Source organism: Typopeltis vanoorti, chromosome 21 (assembly GCF_054136105.1).
Source record: "Typopeltis vanoorti isolate ZY-2024b chromosome 21, IOZ_Tvanoo_1.0, whole genome shotgun sequence".
NCBI classification, from domain to species: Eukaryota; Metazoa; Arthropoda; class Arachnida; order Uropygi; family Thelyphonidae; genus Typopeltis; species Typopeltis vanoorti.
In genome coordinates this window covers 88,159,298-88,175,820 of record NC_143569.1, presented here as the reverse complement: position 1 = coordinate 88,175,820, position 16,523 = coordinate 88,159,298, and the positions used below count along the sequence as shown (strand labels likewise).

The 16,523-nt window shown below is 36.5% G+C and overlaps 1 protein-coding gene across 7 annotated transcripts in view; it reads left to right on the top strand.

The window, feature by feature from the left end:
- LOC150095089 (spectrin beta chain-like) overlaps positions 1-16,523 on the top strand; it is a 577,773-nt gene that overhangs the window by 389,269 nt on the left and 171,981 nt on the right. For all 7 annotated transcript variants that reach the window (XM_090411296.1, XM_090411299.1, XM_090411298.1 and 4 more), the window contains exons 33-35: positions 1,328-1,532; positions 1,659-1,922; positions 5,003-5,113. In XM_090411296.1, the coding sequence (XP_090267422.1) occupies positions 1,328-1,532; positions 1,659-1,922; positions 5,003-5,113 (580 nt within the window). The remainder of the gene's footprint in view (positions 1-1,327; positions 1,533-1,658; positions 1,923-5,002; positions 5,114-16,523) is intronic.

The window sequence follows — 16,523 nt, the reverse complement described above, 5'->3', positions numbered from 1 at the left end:
GTTGCTTATACATTTCTTCATCACTACCCTCCACCATCTCTGACCTATATCAACATCCAACTAAATATCTCTTCCTGTCGATCTGCACCTCACTGCCTCAAACTGTTGTCACTATTTCATTCTTTCATATCTACTGTATGTGGACATAATTCCTTGACTAACATCAGCAGCACTCTCCCTCCCACCTTGTCCTTTCTGTCCTTGTGAAAAACATTATACCCTTCATTTCTCTTCCTCTCAGAATGTTATCTTCATTCAGCCATGTTTCACTTATTTCAAGAATTTGGGTGAATAAACACAGTAATTTATTTTATTATTTATTTATTTTTTGTTCTGTAATATGATGTATATGATTCTCGTATGAGCCTTATTGTTGGTAAGTCTGGAATATTCCCTTTGATTATACCATTTCTTTTACCTTTCATTTTCGATAAGGGATTAGCATAGTTAAGTATTAATCCTTAATATAATAAATTTAGTTTAATCTTTTATCCAAGTGTGTGCAAACAAAGTTTGCACCTGAAAGTATCTTCAGGACTGGGGCAAAGTGGTAAAACACCAGACGACTCCTTGCAAAGGTGAAGCAAGCTACCAACTCTCCTATCTCAGTATCTCCCACAATGCAAAACACATCTCCTTGTGGATATGTATAATGTTATGCATTAAGGGAAGGGTCTCTTCAGTGGGAGCCAGGCCCAAGTGGAGATACCAAGGCAGAAGCATTAGCAAGGTCATCTCCCCCTATAGGAGTTGTGCCAAACGGTGTGCCACCTTTTTATTAAATTACTCTGGATTTAGAGAAAGATGTTGAAAGTTTAATTTTCACTTGGTCAGACTATAATAAATTTAGTTTAATCCTTTATCCAAGTGTGTGCAAACAAAGTTTGCACCTGAAAGTATCTTCAGGACTGGGGCAAAGCGGTAAAACACCAGGCAACTCCTTGCAAAGGTGGAGCAAGCTACCAACACTCCTTTTTCATCAATCCTTAAGATAGTTGTCACTGCTGTCCTTTTATGGGAAGGTGAGAGACCTCAAGCTACTAAGTGCATATATCTTTCAATCTAATATGCATTTTTCCCTCTTTAATACTGCATTTGCTCTCCCCACCACATATATGCTAAAGTGTAACTCTCTTGCTTCTTCTATAGTCTGTTAATATAATTTCGAAAAGTTAGACAGTTGTACTATTTCTGTATTTGTAATATATTAGTATGATAAAAGAAGTATGAAGCACAAAAAACATTTTAAAAATTAATTAATTATTAAGTGAATTTATCATTTGAATTATTTTGTGTATTTACAAAGAAAATGATGTTTTCCTTATAGAGATCAAATAGCTGTGAGGCAATCACAGGTGGACAAGCTCTATGCTGGTCTCAAAGACTTAGCTCTTGAGCGAAGAGGAAAATTGGATGAGGCATTAAAATTATTTTCACTGAACAGAGAGGTAGATGATATCATGCAGTGGATAGCTGAAAGGGAGGTTGTGGCTGGTTCTCATGAACTTGGTCAAGATTATGATCATGTTACAGTAAGTAGAAGTAAACTTTTATATAAGGATAGATATTTAAAGAAACACAATGACTGACTTTTTCAAACTGCACATGATAATTTATTATCATGGTTTCATTTCATTTTTAAATCTTGTTTTTTGCAGATGCTGCGAGACAGATTCAAGGAATTTGCAAGAGATACTGAGGTTACTGGTACAGAGCGTGTATCAACAGTAAATGAAAATGCTGACCATTTAATAGCATCACGTCACTCAGACAGTGCAACCATAGCAGAATGGAAAGATACTCTTAATGAAGCCTGGGCTGATCTTCTGGAGTTGATTGACACTCGTACACAAATGTTGGCTGCTTCTTGGGAGTTACATAAATTTTTCCATGATTGCAAAGACCTCTATGGACGTATTATGGTAAGCGAATTCATACTCCTATGAATGTTAGAAATAATGAGATTTAACCATTTAACTTATTTTTAATATCACTGCAAAAGACAAATGTGATAAAAAGATAACAGAACACTTTATATTTTTTGTGTTTATTTTCTTTGTGTGCATTTATATACTTAAACAAATTTCTATATAAAATAGCAGCTTCACTAAGAAAATCAGAGAAGGACAGGACATAGTTTATGTCTGATGTTAGTGCTTCATGGTTGTCTACAATTAACTATTTACTGGGGATGAGATATAATCTAATATACTTCTTGATAGATGTTTTGACATGAATGAAGTGAAAATATTTTGCAAGGCACTTTTTTTGCTCACTCTTCTTATACTAAACAACAAAGTTTTATTGCTGATTTTTCATGGAGCTAAAGAAAACATGAATATCATATTTATTCAATATCCTAAGTGTTCAATAAATAAGGAATCATAATGCAAGGAGGGGAAAGCATACTTTTATTTTGAGTTTCTGTGGACTGAGAGTATTAGTTATCTAATTATGTTTGTGTGAAAAGAGAACTGCAGCAATGTTTACATATCTGTGGCATTTTTATTTGCATATAATGTTGTAGCATTTGTCATGGCCGATTTGCCTGTATGATGAATGACTTAATAAATCTTTTAGGGATCACTAAGAGTCAAAGCTAATAACTGAAGGAAACCTCCAAATAGTCTGTAATTAGAATGTGAACTGTTGAGAGCTTCTGACCTAGAAAGCAAACTACAAAATTTGTAATGGAAGGTGATAATTGGATGTTGCATCAGAAGTTTCAGTGTTTGGTCCTCCTCCTCTACTCATTGTGATGTGCCTTATTTGAATACTGAACAAATGAGGAGGGGATGAACATATGAAAATTTCAGTATTTAGATGAAATTTCAGTTAAATACTGAATTTCCATTTGTATTCTGTAAACTTAAATGCAGAAAAAAATAAATAAAGAAAATAATAATATGGTAGAACATAATCAAATGTCATACTGGATGGGCATTGCCTAGTTAAACAAGACCTTCACCAGTGTTTTTGGTAGATGAACCAAGGAATAGTAATACATCAGATACTGATGTATCACTATTCCTTGGTGAATAGTGATACATCAGTATCTGATGTATCACTATTCACCAAGTTACTGGAACAACTGCAAACTTAACAGAATTTAAGAGCACTTGAAAAACCATTAATGAAGAAGTGATGAAGCTAGTAGAGCAATTACAGATATACCATGTCAATATAACTGGAGTTACTGAGATGAAGAAGACTAATATAGATGAGCTACTTCTGTAGTACTCAACTAGAATGGAAGATCCACGTAGTGGTGTGAGCAAATTTCATAATGGGAAATTGGAAAATACAACCTATTTGTACTTATTTGTACATACTGAAAGTATTAGTAGGGAAGAGCCAATTAGAGAGATGCAACTGAAAAGATAAAAGGAAAGTTGGATTTTGAAGACTTAAATAGCATAGTAGGAAGTAAATACCTAACATATGGAATTGTGTTGGTGAAATATAGAGAAAAGAGCAAGGCTATTAATTACAATAGGTAAAATAGCTGCTAGATTACTTTCAGGATGTGGATTAATCATTGCTCCCACTGTGTTCCCACATAAAGAAACAAATGAATTTAAATGGAGAAACATACAAGAAATATGAAAATTCTTTTTGATTAAACTATTCTTGACTGTGATATCTTTAGACTTGTGGATTTAGGCTTAAGTGATGGTTGGAGATCATATTATGGTTTAATAGAATGAAGATAGCAAAGACTGACTCGGAATGTATTAAACAGAGGCTTAATGGTTCCACTGTGTTGTCTCAGTCACATGTGGATACAATATAAGAATTATAAAAACACACAAAAACCATGCAAAGGTTAAGTGGAATATTAGACTGAAAGCCAAAGTCCTAAAAAAAGTATGCCTTCTATTGAGCTCTGATAGGCTGGCCTTTGCTGTTTGGTAGGAGGTCTAAGAAATGCTGAGATGAAACATATAGTGATGCACTGCAGGGAATTGTTTTGAGATGTTGTGTTAATGATATTGGGACAGGCTTAACTGAAAATATGCAGCTCTGTGCAGATGATGCAAAGTTGTGAAGAACTGTGAGTAGTAGATCTTGTGACCTTGCAAGAGGATCAGAATAAACTGTTGTGAGTAGGCAAGAGAGTGGAGCTACCAGTTCAGTATTGCAGAGCATTAGTTTATCATAGACTGAAGAAACAGAGATGCAGAAATATAATTAGTGGGGAAATTTTGAAGGAGATGGAAGAGATGAGAGATCTTAGAGTGGTGGTGATTAGGGACCTGAACTTTAGGGGCCACATTGATGAAAATGTGAGGATATCTCAGTAGATTACAGCAATGATGAAAACCTTGACATGTAGAAGCAAAGAGATTATGGTTCCATTATATAAAAGCCTTGATCAAGTTGCATATGGACTATTGTGCATAAATCTGGTCGTCTCATTTTTCAAGGGGATGAAAAAATATTGAATAGGGTCCAAAGAAGATTGGTTAGAGGGTACTGAGTCTTTGGAATGTAGGATATGAAGACAATTTGAGGGAATATCAGTTGCAGAGCCTTGTGAATAGGGAGTTGGGGGAGATGAGTGTGACATATACGTTGGTCAGGGGATTCTTACCAGATTAATGTGGAGTTGATTTTTCATACAATGGAGGAAGACAGGAGTATAACAAGAGGCTATACTTGAAATCTTATGAGGTTGTGAGAAAGAAGATGAAGAGATAAAAGAGAATGAAAATGAGATGGTTCTTTGTATGGAGAGTGGCTGTGAGCAGAATGTTACCTGAGTGCAGTTAGTGAAATGGTAAATGAATTTTTAAAGCATTTGTGACAGTGAAGAACTCTGTGATAAGTCTTTTGGCTCCATGGAGGTCTGATGTTCTTAATAATAACAGTCGTAATCATAATAATATCTAAAACTGTTATGAGTAAGATACTTTTGCTGGTGCTTTTAAAACACAGAACAATAAATTGAATTCAACTTAATTTCTCACTTTCCCTTCTTTCTCTCCCCCCACATCATTAGGAGAAACAAAACTCTATGTCTGATGAACTTGGTAGAGATGCAGTTAGTGTGTCCAGCTTACAAAGAAAGCATGCTAGTTTTGAACATGATCTTCAAACCTTGGGTATGGCAGTAAGTATTAATTTATACTATTCTGTATAAAAGTGTAGAATGTAGTACAATTTCACTATAGCTTATTGCAAAGGAAGTCACTCAATATAACAAATTACCAAAATTTGTTATAGTTGTTAATGTTAATAATTGTTAAAGCCTTGTAGCATAAATGCTGTTCTATAGGAAATTCACTATAGCAAATCGTTCATTATAACAAATGGTTCCTTTATTCCCTACAGCTCACTATCAGAGTTGACTGTGAATTTTAAAAGTATGTTGTAATTGTAATTCTTTTAATAAACATCAGTTAGCATATCTTTTTATTTTCATGCCTTACTTTCCATATATATATATATTTTTTTATTATTATTATTATCCAGGCCTCCATGGAGTCAAAAGACTCATCGTGGGAGGTCCTTCCTAAGAAACACCAAGTCTATCAAGACTCATCGAAGGGAGATCCCCCCTAAGAAACACAAAGTCTATCATACCACTCCTTAAACTCATTGACGGTTCTCGCTCTCACCACTCCATCAGGCAATGCATTCCATGGTTCAACCATCCTCCATGCAAAGAAACCACTCCTAACCCTCTTGCTCACAGTTTCCTTTCATAACTTCCAGGGATGGCCTCTTGTCATCACTCCTTTCCGCTGTTCAACCAAGCGAAAGAACTCCCCAGTGTCAACCCTGTTAACCACCTTTCAACAGTTTAAAAGTGTCAATCATATCACCTCTCCTTCTATCCACCAAACGCTGCCGTCCACATTCCCTCAGCCGATCCTCATAACTAACATTATACAGTCCTGAAACCATCTTTGTTATCCACCTTTGTACCCTTTCCACAGTTGATTTATCCCCTTCAAATTCTGGGGACCAAATCTGAGAACAATAGTCCAAGTGTGGTCTGATTAGAGTCTTATACAACGGAATGATTACCCTTTTATCTCTGCAGGGTCAGTGTCCTTCTCATTATTACAGCAATCCTCTATGTTACCTTCACCACCTTTGCAATATGTCCCCTAAATTTCAGATTTCTATCAATCATCAACCACAGATCTCTTGTCTACCCTACTTCCTCCAGTATAACTCTTCCCATAGAGTATGCAGTGTCCCATCGATGTTTCCCAAACCTCAAGACCTTACATTTTGCTGCATTAAACCAACACCCTTCATTCACTTGCCCATCTGTCTAGCTTTTCAAATCCTCTTGCAGGGCTACCACATCTGCACTATTATTAATAACCCTTCCCAGCTTTGCATCATCCACAAACAACTGAATATCGCCTTGCAATCCACTGACAATGTAACAGATATAAAGGTTATACAATATAGGTCCCAGTACTGAGCCCTGTGATACCCTACTTGTAACCCTCTACCTCCTTGAAACTGCCCCACCATACACAACTCTGATACCTATCGGATAGCCAATTCTGAATCCAGTTGACCAATCTGACATCCAGACCCATGTGCTGCAACTTGAATATCAGCTTATCATGTGGCAACCTGTCAAATGCATTCGTTAAGTCTAAGAAAATGGCAGTATATGCCTTTCCCTCATCTAACACTCTTGTAACTTTATTATAAAAGGCAAGCATATTGCTAAAACAAGAGCACCTCTTCACAAATTTATGTTGACTCTCACAGATAACATTACCCTCATCTGCCCAATGTTGTATACGGTCCCTCACTGCTTTCCTCCAAGATCTTAGCAACTACTGATGACACACAAACTGCCTATAATCAGACACTTCCAGTCTGCTACCACCCTTATGCAATGGCACTATCTTACCTTCCTTCCATTCATGGGCACCTTTCCCACAGCCAGACTTTCATTGAAAAGCCAGGTCAAAGGCACTGTCAGTTCCCTAGCACATTGTCTCAAAACTCGTTGTGAAATACCATCCAGTCCCACAGCTTTACTGACATTCAGAATACTCGGTATTTGAAACACACTCTCCTCTTGTACCTCTAAACCTCAAACCTGCCCTATCCATCTAGTTTTAAATTGACTCCTCCAGGATGAAATACTCCAATAAAGTGTTCATTGAACAATTATACTATGTTCTCTGCATCAGTCACTATATTCCCATTTTTATCCCACAATATCATTCTTCCACAGTCATTTCTCCTCCTACTGGCCACATAGCTAAAAAATTCCCTAGGATTTTCTTTGGCTCTTAGGGCCAATCTCTTCTCATATTCCAGTTTCGCCTTCCTTACCATACTAGTCACTCTTCTGGCCTGTATCTTATATTCTTCATGCATCTTTCACACAAACATCTGGGGAACAACTAGACCTGCTATAGCTCCATTTCTGAGTAGAATATTATGCTTTACTCAACAGAAATAATGAACAAGAAACATCCTTCCAGTTTTTGAAGTTTTAAATTCAAATAATGAAAGAACTAAAGCACTTATAAAAAAAAACACCCAAAAAGTGTCATTTTTTTCTATTCTTTCTAAATGCTTCCACATTTGTATTGTCACTTGATATTGGATTTGCAGTGTAGTTTCTTAATATTGCTTAATGCTTTTGCATTGCATGTGTGTAAACCGCTGGAAGGAACTAGCTAATGCTAGTTCCTTTGTGAAAATGTAACCATGAGGTGGTCACATTTTCACAAAGAATTGATGATATAGAATATTTCAAATGTAATTATTATTATTATTATTAAAACCAGGTGTTTTAATAATAATAAACCAGCGGTTTTAATGATGAGTGTTTTGACTCCATGGAGTCAAAACACTCATCATTGGAAGCAAATACTGGTACACTCCAAGCCCATCAAACCGTGCCTTAAACTCATTCAGTGTATCTGCATTCACCACAATGTCAAGATGCATAAAACTCACGAACCACTCTCCATGCAAAGAACCTGCTCCTTATGTCCCTGCTCACACCCTCCTTGTGCAGTTTGCACCCGAATTTGTTAAAGTTTGGAAAGTTTTTCTGGACTGAGGCAGATTCGAGGAACAGCCTTTCATATTTATTTATTGCAGTGTAATTAGAGTGGCCTTCTTCCAATATATCCTGTGGTGGGTGTCCAAAACATGGTTAGCAAATCCTGAGTGGCTGTGTTGGTGGAAACGGATGTAGTTCTTGTGTTCAGAAATTCTGATACTGGCTGTCCTGTCTGTTTGGCCATAGTAGAACAGTTTGCAACTGTAAGGGAGCTGGTAGACACCTATTAGGTTCTAGGGAATGTGGGAAACTGAAACAGGGCTGAGATATTGGGAGGTCTAGAGTTATAATTCTAGATCCTCAGATATTTGGACTACCAAAAATCCATAAACACATAATGTGTCCATTCTATCCCATTGTGGATGGCACTGATTCATCCACATACAAATTAGCTAAACATTTAGTCAAAGAGTGCTCACACAATATACAGGCAACACACTTTCATACATAAAAAAAACTCAGCCCAAAAGCAAGTATAGAAAACCTCACACTCCAATACACTAACATAATGGCCAGTTTTGATGTCTCCTCTTTATTCACTAATGTCCCACTTAAAGATACCTTAGACCTCATCCAAGCCATATTTCCTCCAATATCTCAGCTGTGTTTCAGTTTACCATGAACTTAAGTTATTTTATTTGGCAAGGAAAATTTTACAAACAGATAAAGGGGACAGTCAGGGGTTACCCACTTTCTCCACCCTTGGTCAACTTCTTTGCAGAACATGTTTGAAGAAAAAACTTTAAACTGCCCCACATAAACCCACTATCTGGCTACACTATGTAGATGATGTATTCTCCATTTGCCACATGGCCTGGATATGCTCCACAATTTCTTAACCTAAACAATCAACACTCCAGGACCCAGTTTACCTTAGAAAAGGAAAACAACAAGTTTATCATTCCTAGACACACTGATTACACGCCAGCCTAATGGATTTCTAGCATTCCCTGTTTACAGAAAACCAATACACACAGGTAGATACATTCACTAGCAGTCACACCTGCTGCTCCCAAAAAACATGGGATTATAAAAACCCTATATAACAGGGGAAAATTTCAGTTCTGATAGCATTGCCCTAACTACTGAACTTGACCATATTCTCCACACTTTCTTAGCCAATGGCTACAATCCCCCAAAATTCTAAGAAATATTAAACACTGTAACCACAACCCCCCTCCCCCTTCACAGCAGAGATTAAGATTACTCAAGATCTATTGTCATTCCATATATCCAGAACACATCCAAAATATTGACAAAAATCCTAAGGAAATACAACCTTACAACTACTTACAAACAACACAGAAATTGGCATCCCTTATCCACTCCACCAAAGATCAGTCACATTTCCTAGACCTACCAGGTCCCTTGAAGTTAAAAACTGTCCTACTATTGCCAGACAGGTAGGACAGCCAATATTAGAATTTCTGAACACATACATCCAGTTCCACCAATACAGCCACTCAGGACTTGCTGACCATCTTTGGACACCACCACAGGATATGCTGGAAGAAGGCCACTCTGTTACACTGCAGCAAATACAAATATGAAAGGCTGTTTATTGAATCTGCCCTGGCCCTGAAAAACTTTCCAAACCTCAACAAATTTGGGTGCATGAGACTGCCCCAAATTTGGGAAGCAATAATCCTCAGATATTCAGCCCAACAACCAAGACTATCCAACTTAACTCACTAGGGGGTGCCATTTAAGACTCTTAAACCCAACTTTGGTTGTGTTCTTTCAGCCTATTATATGTTGCATCCCTCATTCTCTGTCTCTCTTTGTTCTCCCACTTACCTGCCTATATCAAAATTAAAGGTGTTAATTTTGGCTCTTTACTTTATGCAGATGATGTTATACTATTAAATAAATCCAGTAAGAGTCTATAGGATTTCTTAACTAGATTAAATCACTGCTGTAACAATTTTTTTTATGAAAATTAACAATAAAAAGACAAAGACCATGAAAATAGGCAGGATTATTAAAAACCAGCTGCATCCTGAATGGGAAACCTTTAGAACAAGTAAAACACTTCAGCACTAGGCACAATTTTTAGTGAAGATGGCAAATTATATATGGAAATAAACAATACAGCAAGCAGAACTGATATTGTAAGGGTTCAACCAAAGTCAAAGAAATTATTCAAAACAAACACTAAACTATCAGTATACAAGACTATATTCAAACCATTTTTTGCATATGAATCTGAGAATCGGGCTAGAAATAAAATAGTTGGAAGCTTTTCTACTTGGTTATACTACAAATTAAAGATACCAAGAAATTATATACAGTATAAAACCTCTTTTTTACACTTTTCAGGGGACTGATGGAAAAAAGTGTAAATAGCAGGAAATGTAAAAAACATTTTTAAAAAAAGGCTAAAAGATGACTTACTGCTAGTATGTGAGTCTTCATACTAGATTATAAAATGTAATAACTGAAAATAAATGAATTTTCAATTACTTACATTTATCTATTTAAAAAATCTTTTTTTTTTTTTTTTGACATAGTGCCAGATTGCTTTGCATTGAGTTCAATGCTTGACCTGTTTTTTACTATCGTGTTCAAAGTGGACATGGAGAGTCCAAGATCTTTTGCTAAATGCACATGTGTTCCGGCATGCCAATCTACACATCGCAGAATTGCCATCTTTTCTTCTACCAAAATACATTTTCTGTCTTTTTTCTCCATGAATCCACCACTGCAACTTGAAAGCAACTATCACATGCTAAATTACGTAGCAGAAATTCTGCAATTCAATTTGTACTGTGATTGAAAAATCACGGTATCGCTCATCACTACTGAAAGCGTGCAAGTCACAGTGATGGACGGAAACGAAACTACAGCAGAAAGCAATGCCATCTGGGAACAGAAATGTGCAGATTTCTGCAGAAATTGATTCGAAAATCAGTATTAGTATTGTCACCCAAGAAAAAAATGCAAATCACAGGAAATAACGTCCACATCAAGTTGTTAATGGCGGGAAAACAATATATCGTAAGAATAGGTCTTAATACAGGACCAACGGAAAATGACGTAAATGGCAGGAAAACATAAATTGCAGGAATGTAAAAACGGGGTTTTGCTGTACTTGGTTTAATCCTTTGTCCAAGTGTAAGCAAACAAGTTTGCACCTGAACTATTTTCAGGACTGGGGCAACTCATACAAAGAAACCAAGGCTTCTTTGTACGAGTATGTGAGTAAATGAGTGGAAAATGAGTGGAATAAGCTGCCAGAGTCTGTTGTGGGTGCTATGACAGTGAGTGAGTTCAAGGCAAATAGATGCTGTGAGAATGTCGTATAGTTGTGTGGTCATGACGTTTAGGGCCCCCCCCCTCGATGAGTTTAAGGGCTCCATGGTGTCGCCCATAATAATAATGATAAAGGATTAAATCAAGTATATAATTTCTTGGTATCTTTAATTTGTAGAAATAAAATAGTTGATCAAAGGCTGAGGATCACAGTTATGAGAGAAAAATTAGGAATTTGAACACACAACATTGTCGGTAGAGAGTCCTATTAAGTATGAAGATATGGATGATATTTGACGTTGGCAGCATTCAGGAACGTATGAGCAGAGCTAATCTCTGGTAGTATGGTCACTTAAACAGAATGGGAGAGTAAATTATGAAAAAGAGGTATTTGATGTCAGGATAGCAGGAAAAAGACACAGAGGAAAACTAAGATCTTGGTGAATCACTGCAGAAGTTCAGAATATACGATCCGACAATATTGGAGTCCTGATGGATAGCAGATTACTTTGAAGGAGAATTGTTGATGAGAAGTTACTGATAATGTAAACTTTTCATGTTCTACTATTACAGTATTCTGCACAATCCATCATGGTACATATCAGGAATTTGATGATGATCGTGATAATATTTCCATATTTAATTTGCGATATTCGTTAAAAATTGTGTGCCTCAATATCTGAAATGTTTTACTTATTTTATATGTTGATCATTGACCTTTACAGTTCACATTTTCCATATTCCTATCTATTTTTGTAGTTTTTGTCTTTATTGCTAATTTTGATGCTGAATTTGTTGCAGCAATTATTCCATTTAGTTTAAGGTTCTGGATTTATAGTGGATTTATGTAGGTGTGTAAATTATCTGCATATGAACTGAATTTTGTGTATCCAAAATTTCTGCATTAGGTTTAATGCCACTTCGATCATAATTTGATGTATGTGGAGTATAAATAACACTGGAGATTGTATGTATAATCCTTCTCTTATATCTGGTTTTCTTGAAATCATCATCTTTCTGCAGATCCTTCAGTTCTGACTGCTTATAGGCTGTGAGAGAGAGAGAGAGAGAGAGAGAGAATATCCCATTTCCACTATATAGTATTTTGAAGAGATGTTCCTCTTGGCACCTTATAATATATATCAATTTCATTCAGATCTAGGAGATCTGTAATCTGAAAATATGGTCTTGATAACCCAAGATAATTCTCATAATCAATTTTATTTTTATTTCTATAGACAGGTAATATGTGACTTCTATTCTAAATATCTGAAATTTGAACTTTTTATTAGGCCTTCCAAATTATTCATACAGCCATTAAAACTTTTATACTTGGTCTCTATATTAGAGCATTTTTAACCAGAATATCCTTTATTTTTTAGGGTACTCTATCCCCTATTTCTTTCTTTTTTTTTTTTTTTTTTCAATAGCATTCAGAACATTTTGGTAATGTCCTGATATTTATCTCTGGTATTTATTCTAAAATCTTTCCATGATTTCTGTTTTCTACATACAGGGTGTTCGGGATAAATTTGACAGTTTCGTAAGGAAAAAGAAAATCTTCTTTGTATCTATTAAATTTAATGAATTGACAAAAAAACATTACAGGCAGAGTTAATTACAATACTATCAACAAGATTTACTCAAAATAACCACCATTAGCATCGATCACAGCTTCAATTCTGCTTCGGAACCTCGAACAAGCTGATGCTACAGTCTCCCTGGGAAGGGCGCAAAAACTGTTTTAATTTTATCCATTAACTGGGCTTTTGTATTACTGGAAGTGCGATTGGTGTCTTTTTCAACTGCGCCCCATACAAAATAATCCATGGGGTTAAGGTCTGGGGAGTTTGGAGGCCAAACATTTGGACTGGTGAAGTCGTAGAAATTTTCAGACAACCATTTTTGACTTTTCCCAGAGGTGTGGCAAGGGGCCGAATCCTGCTGCCATACATACGGCCTACCATTGGCTACCCTTGTTATCCAGGGCTTGACTACAGTTAGCAACTCCACGAACAAAGCCCGAATTCCAATGCCAGGGTTCTTCAACACCTGTTCCTGCAGATTTGCGAGGAATTCTGCTGTACGAACGCAATCAGATCGTCTGCTAGGGATCTTTCTTCTTGCTACATCCTCGTAGTCACCATTGCAAGTCTCTAGTTCATGCCTGATTGTTTTTACTGTATTCAGGGAGCATTGGGCAGCAGTCGTAATATCCTTATTTTGATGGCGGGCACGAATCATCATGATACAAGTTATTCTCTTCCATGATTCAGGTGGGTTCCAGCTATCCATCCTTTCTGACATCTTGTATATGAATGAAGAAGGGTCCAAACTTTTAAATGAAGAGAAGTGTGTGTTAATACATGTAACTTACGGAAAAATATAATTAATTATAAATATGTCAAATTTATCCCGAACACCCTGTATATATATATATATATATATATATATATATATATAAAATTTTCCTCTTTTTTCCCTATTTTTTTTTTCTTATCAATTTCTTTAATTTTCTCTGTTCATCACTAAGTTTTGATTTTTGTATTTTTTCAGACTTTATTTTATGTTTTCCTTGCTAAATTATTTGATGCTTGTCAATTTTTTCACCCCATTCTCTAATGTTTGGTCCTGTTTTAACACTTCTTTATTTATTTATTTTTATCCAATAATTTTATATTTTGCATCCACAACTCGCATCTGAAAGCTGCATGACTTTGTTTCTTTTTTTTAAACTTTTGCATCTTTCTCCTTTTCAATAACCTACTTTGTTGTTCAGAATTAGATTGCGGTCACTTTCTGTTTCAAATCCTCTTTCCACTGTCATATCTTCACTAAGTCATGTTCATTATCTTTATCTTTTACTTGAATAATATGAAGATATTTCTATCTACAATGGTGTCATGTTTAATGCTTTTTGTGTTTTGAGTACTCTTTTACTATGAAGTCAATCAAAGAAATGTCCATGACATTTCTTTGATTTCCTACTGTCCTCTTTTATATATTCAAGACTAACCAATTTTATTTTTTTGTCCATGTCGTCACTCTCTAATAACTCAAAGAATTCTTCTATTGGAACCTTCATCCACATTTCACTAACACATTATAGGTAGTGTGTTAGTGAAATTTCCAATGCATTTTCCAATTTCACATTTCATATTATTATTATTCAGGCCTCCATGGAGTCAAAAGACTCATCACGGGAGGTCCTTCCTAAGAAAACACATAGTCTATCAAGAATCATCGTGGGAGGACCCACCTAGGAAACACAAAGTCTATCATACCACTCCTTAAACTCTTTGACCGTTCTTGCTCTCACCACTCTATCAGGCATTGCATTCCATGGTTCAACCACCCTCCATGCAAAGAAACCACTCCTCACTCTCTTGCTCACAATTTCCTTTCATAACTTCCAGGGATGGCCATTTGTCATCACTCCTTTCCGCTGTTCAACCAAGCGAAAGAGCTCCGCAGTGTCAACCCTGTAACCACTTCTGAACAGTTTAAAAGTGTCAATCATATCACCTCTCCTCCTTCTATCCACCAAACTCTGCAGTCCACATTCCCTCAACCAATCCTCATAACTAACATTGTACAGTCCTGAAACCATCTTTGTTATCTGCCTTTGTACTCTTTCCACAGTTAATTTATCCCCTTCAAATCCTGGGGACCAAATCTGAGAACAATAGTCCAAGTGTGGTCTGATATCTTTTATCTCTGCAGGTCAGTGTCCTTCTCATTATTGCAGCAATCCACTGGGTTACCTTCACCACCTTTGCAATATGTCCACTAAATTTCAGTTTTCTATCAATCATCAACCACAGATCTCTTGTCTACCCTACTTTCTCCAGTATAACTCCGCCGATAGAGTATGCAGTGTCCCATCGATGTTTCCCAAACCTCAAGACCTCACATTTTGCTGCATTAAGCTGACACCCCCATCCCCCATTCATTTGCCCATCTGTCTAGCTCATTCAAATCCTCTTGCAAGACTACTACATCTACACTATTACTAATAACCCTTCCCAGCTTTGCATCATTCACAAACAACTGAATATCCCCCTGCAATCCACTGATAATGTCATTGATATAAAGGTTAAACAATATAGGTACCAGTACTGAGCCCTGTGGGACCCCACTTGTAAACCTTTGCCTCCTTGAAACTGCCCCACCATATACAACTCTGATACTTATCGTACAGCCAATCCTGAATCCAGTTGACCAATCTGACATCCAGACCCATGTGCTGCAACTTAAATATCAGCTTATCATGTAGCACCCTGTCAAATGTCTTTGCTAAGTCTAAGAAAATGGGAGTATATGCCTTTCCCTCATCCACAGCTCTTGTAACTTTATTATAAAAGGCAAGCATATTGATAAAACAAGAGTGTCCCTTCACAAATCCATGTTGACTCTCACATATAACATTACCCTCATCTGCCAATGCTGTATACGGTCCCTCACTAATTTCTCCAAGATCTTAACAGGTACTAATGACACACAATCTGGCCTATAATTAGACACTTCCAGTCTGCTACTGCCCTTATGCAATATACTCCAAATTGTGTCCTCTTCTTCACTTGTGGAATACAGCTTACAATTGCTGCTAACAAATATTTCTTCACAATTTCCCAAGCACTAATGATATCCCGACCTTCCAATTCCTCCCTCTTTGAAACTTTCCCAAGTTGATATCTAAGACTATTATAATCACCTGCCTTATAATTCCATATACATTCCCGTCTCTTTGATACTCCTGCATGTCTATTCATCTCCCAAGTCAAAACCATATGGTCACTCTCTCCAACTGGTGGGAGAAATGTCATCTCAGTTATTATCAACTCTTCTGATGCTATGACCAAATCCAAAACTCTCGAACCTCTTGTTTTCTCTATTACATGTTGCTTAAGACATTTGTCCATCAAGAATTCTAGAAATTCCATTCCCTTATTGCTACATACATCTTCCTCTCCCCAATTTATACTGCTGTAGTTAAACTCTCCCATAACAATCATTCTTCTTGCACTTGCCAAACTCAACTAAACATCTGCCTGTCTAAACATCTCCTGGTCCCCATCCTCTGTGCTCCTTGGTCTGTAGCGACACCCCACTAAATATCCTGTCTTATAATCTGCCCAAATCGCTCTGTTCAAAATTGTTTCATATTCAAATTTATCTTAAGATTTAATGTTCAATTCTATGGCTACTCCAG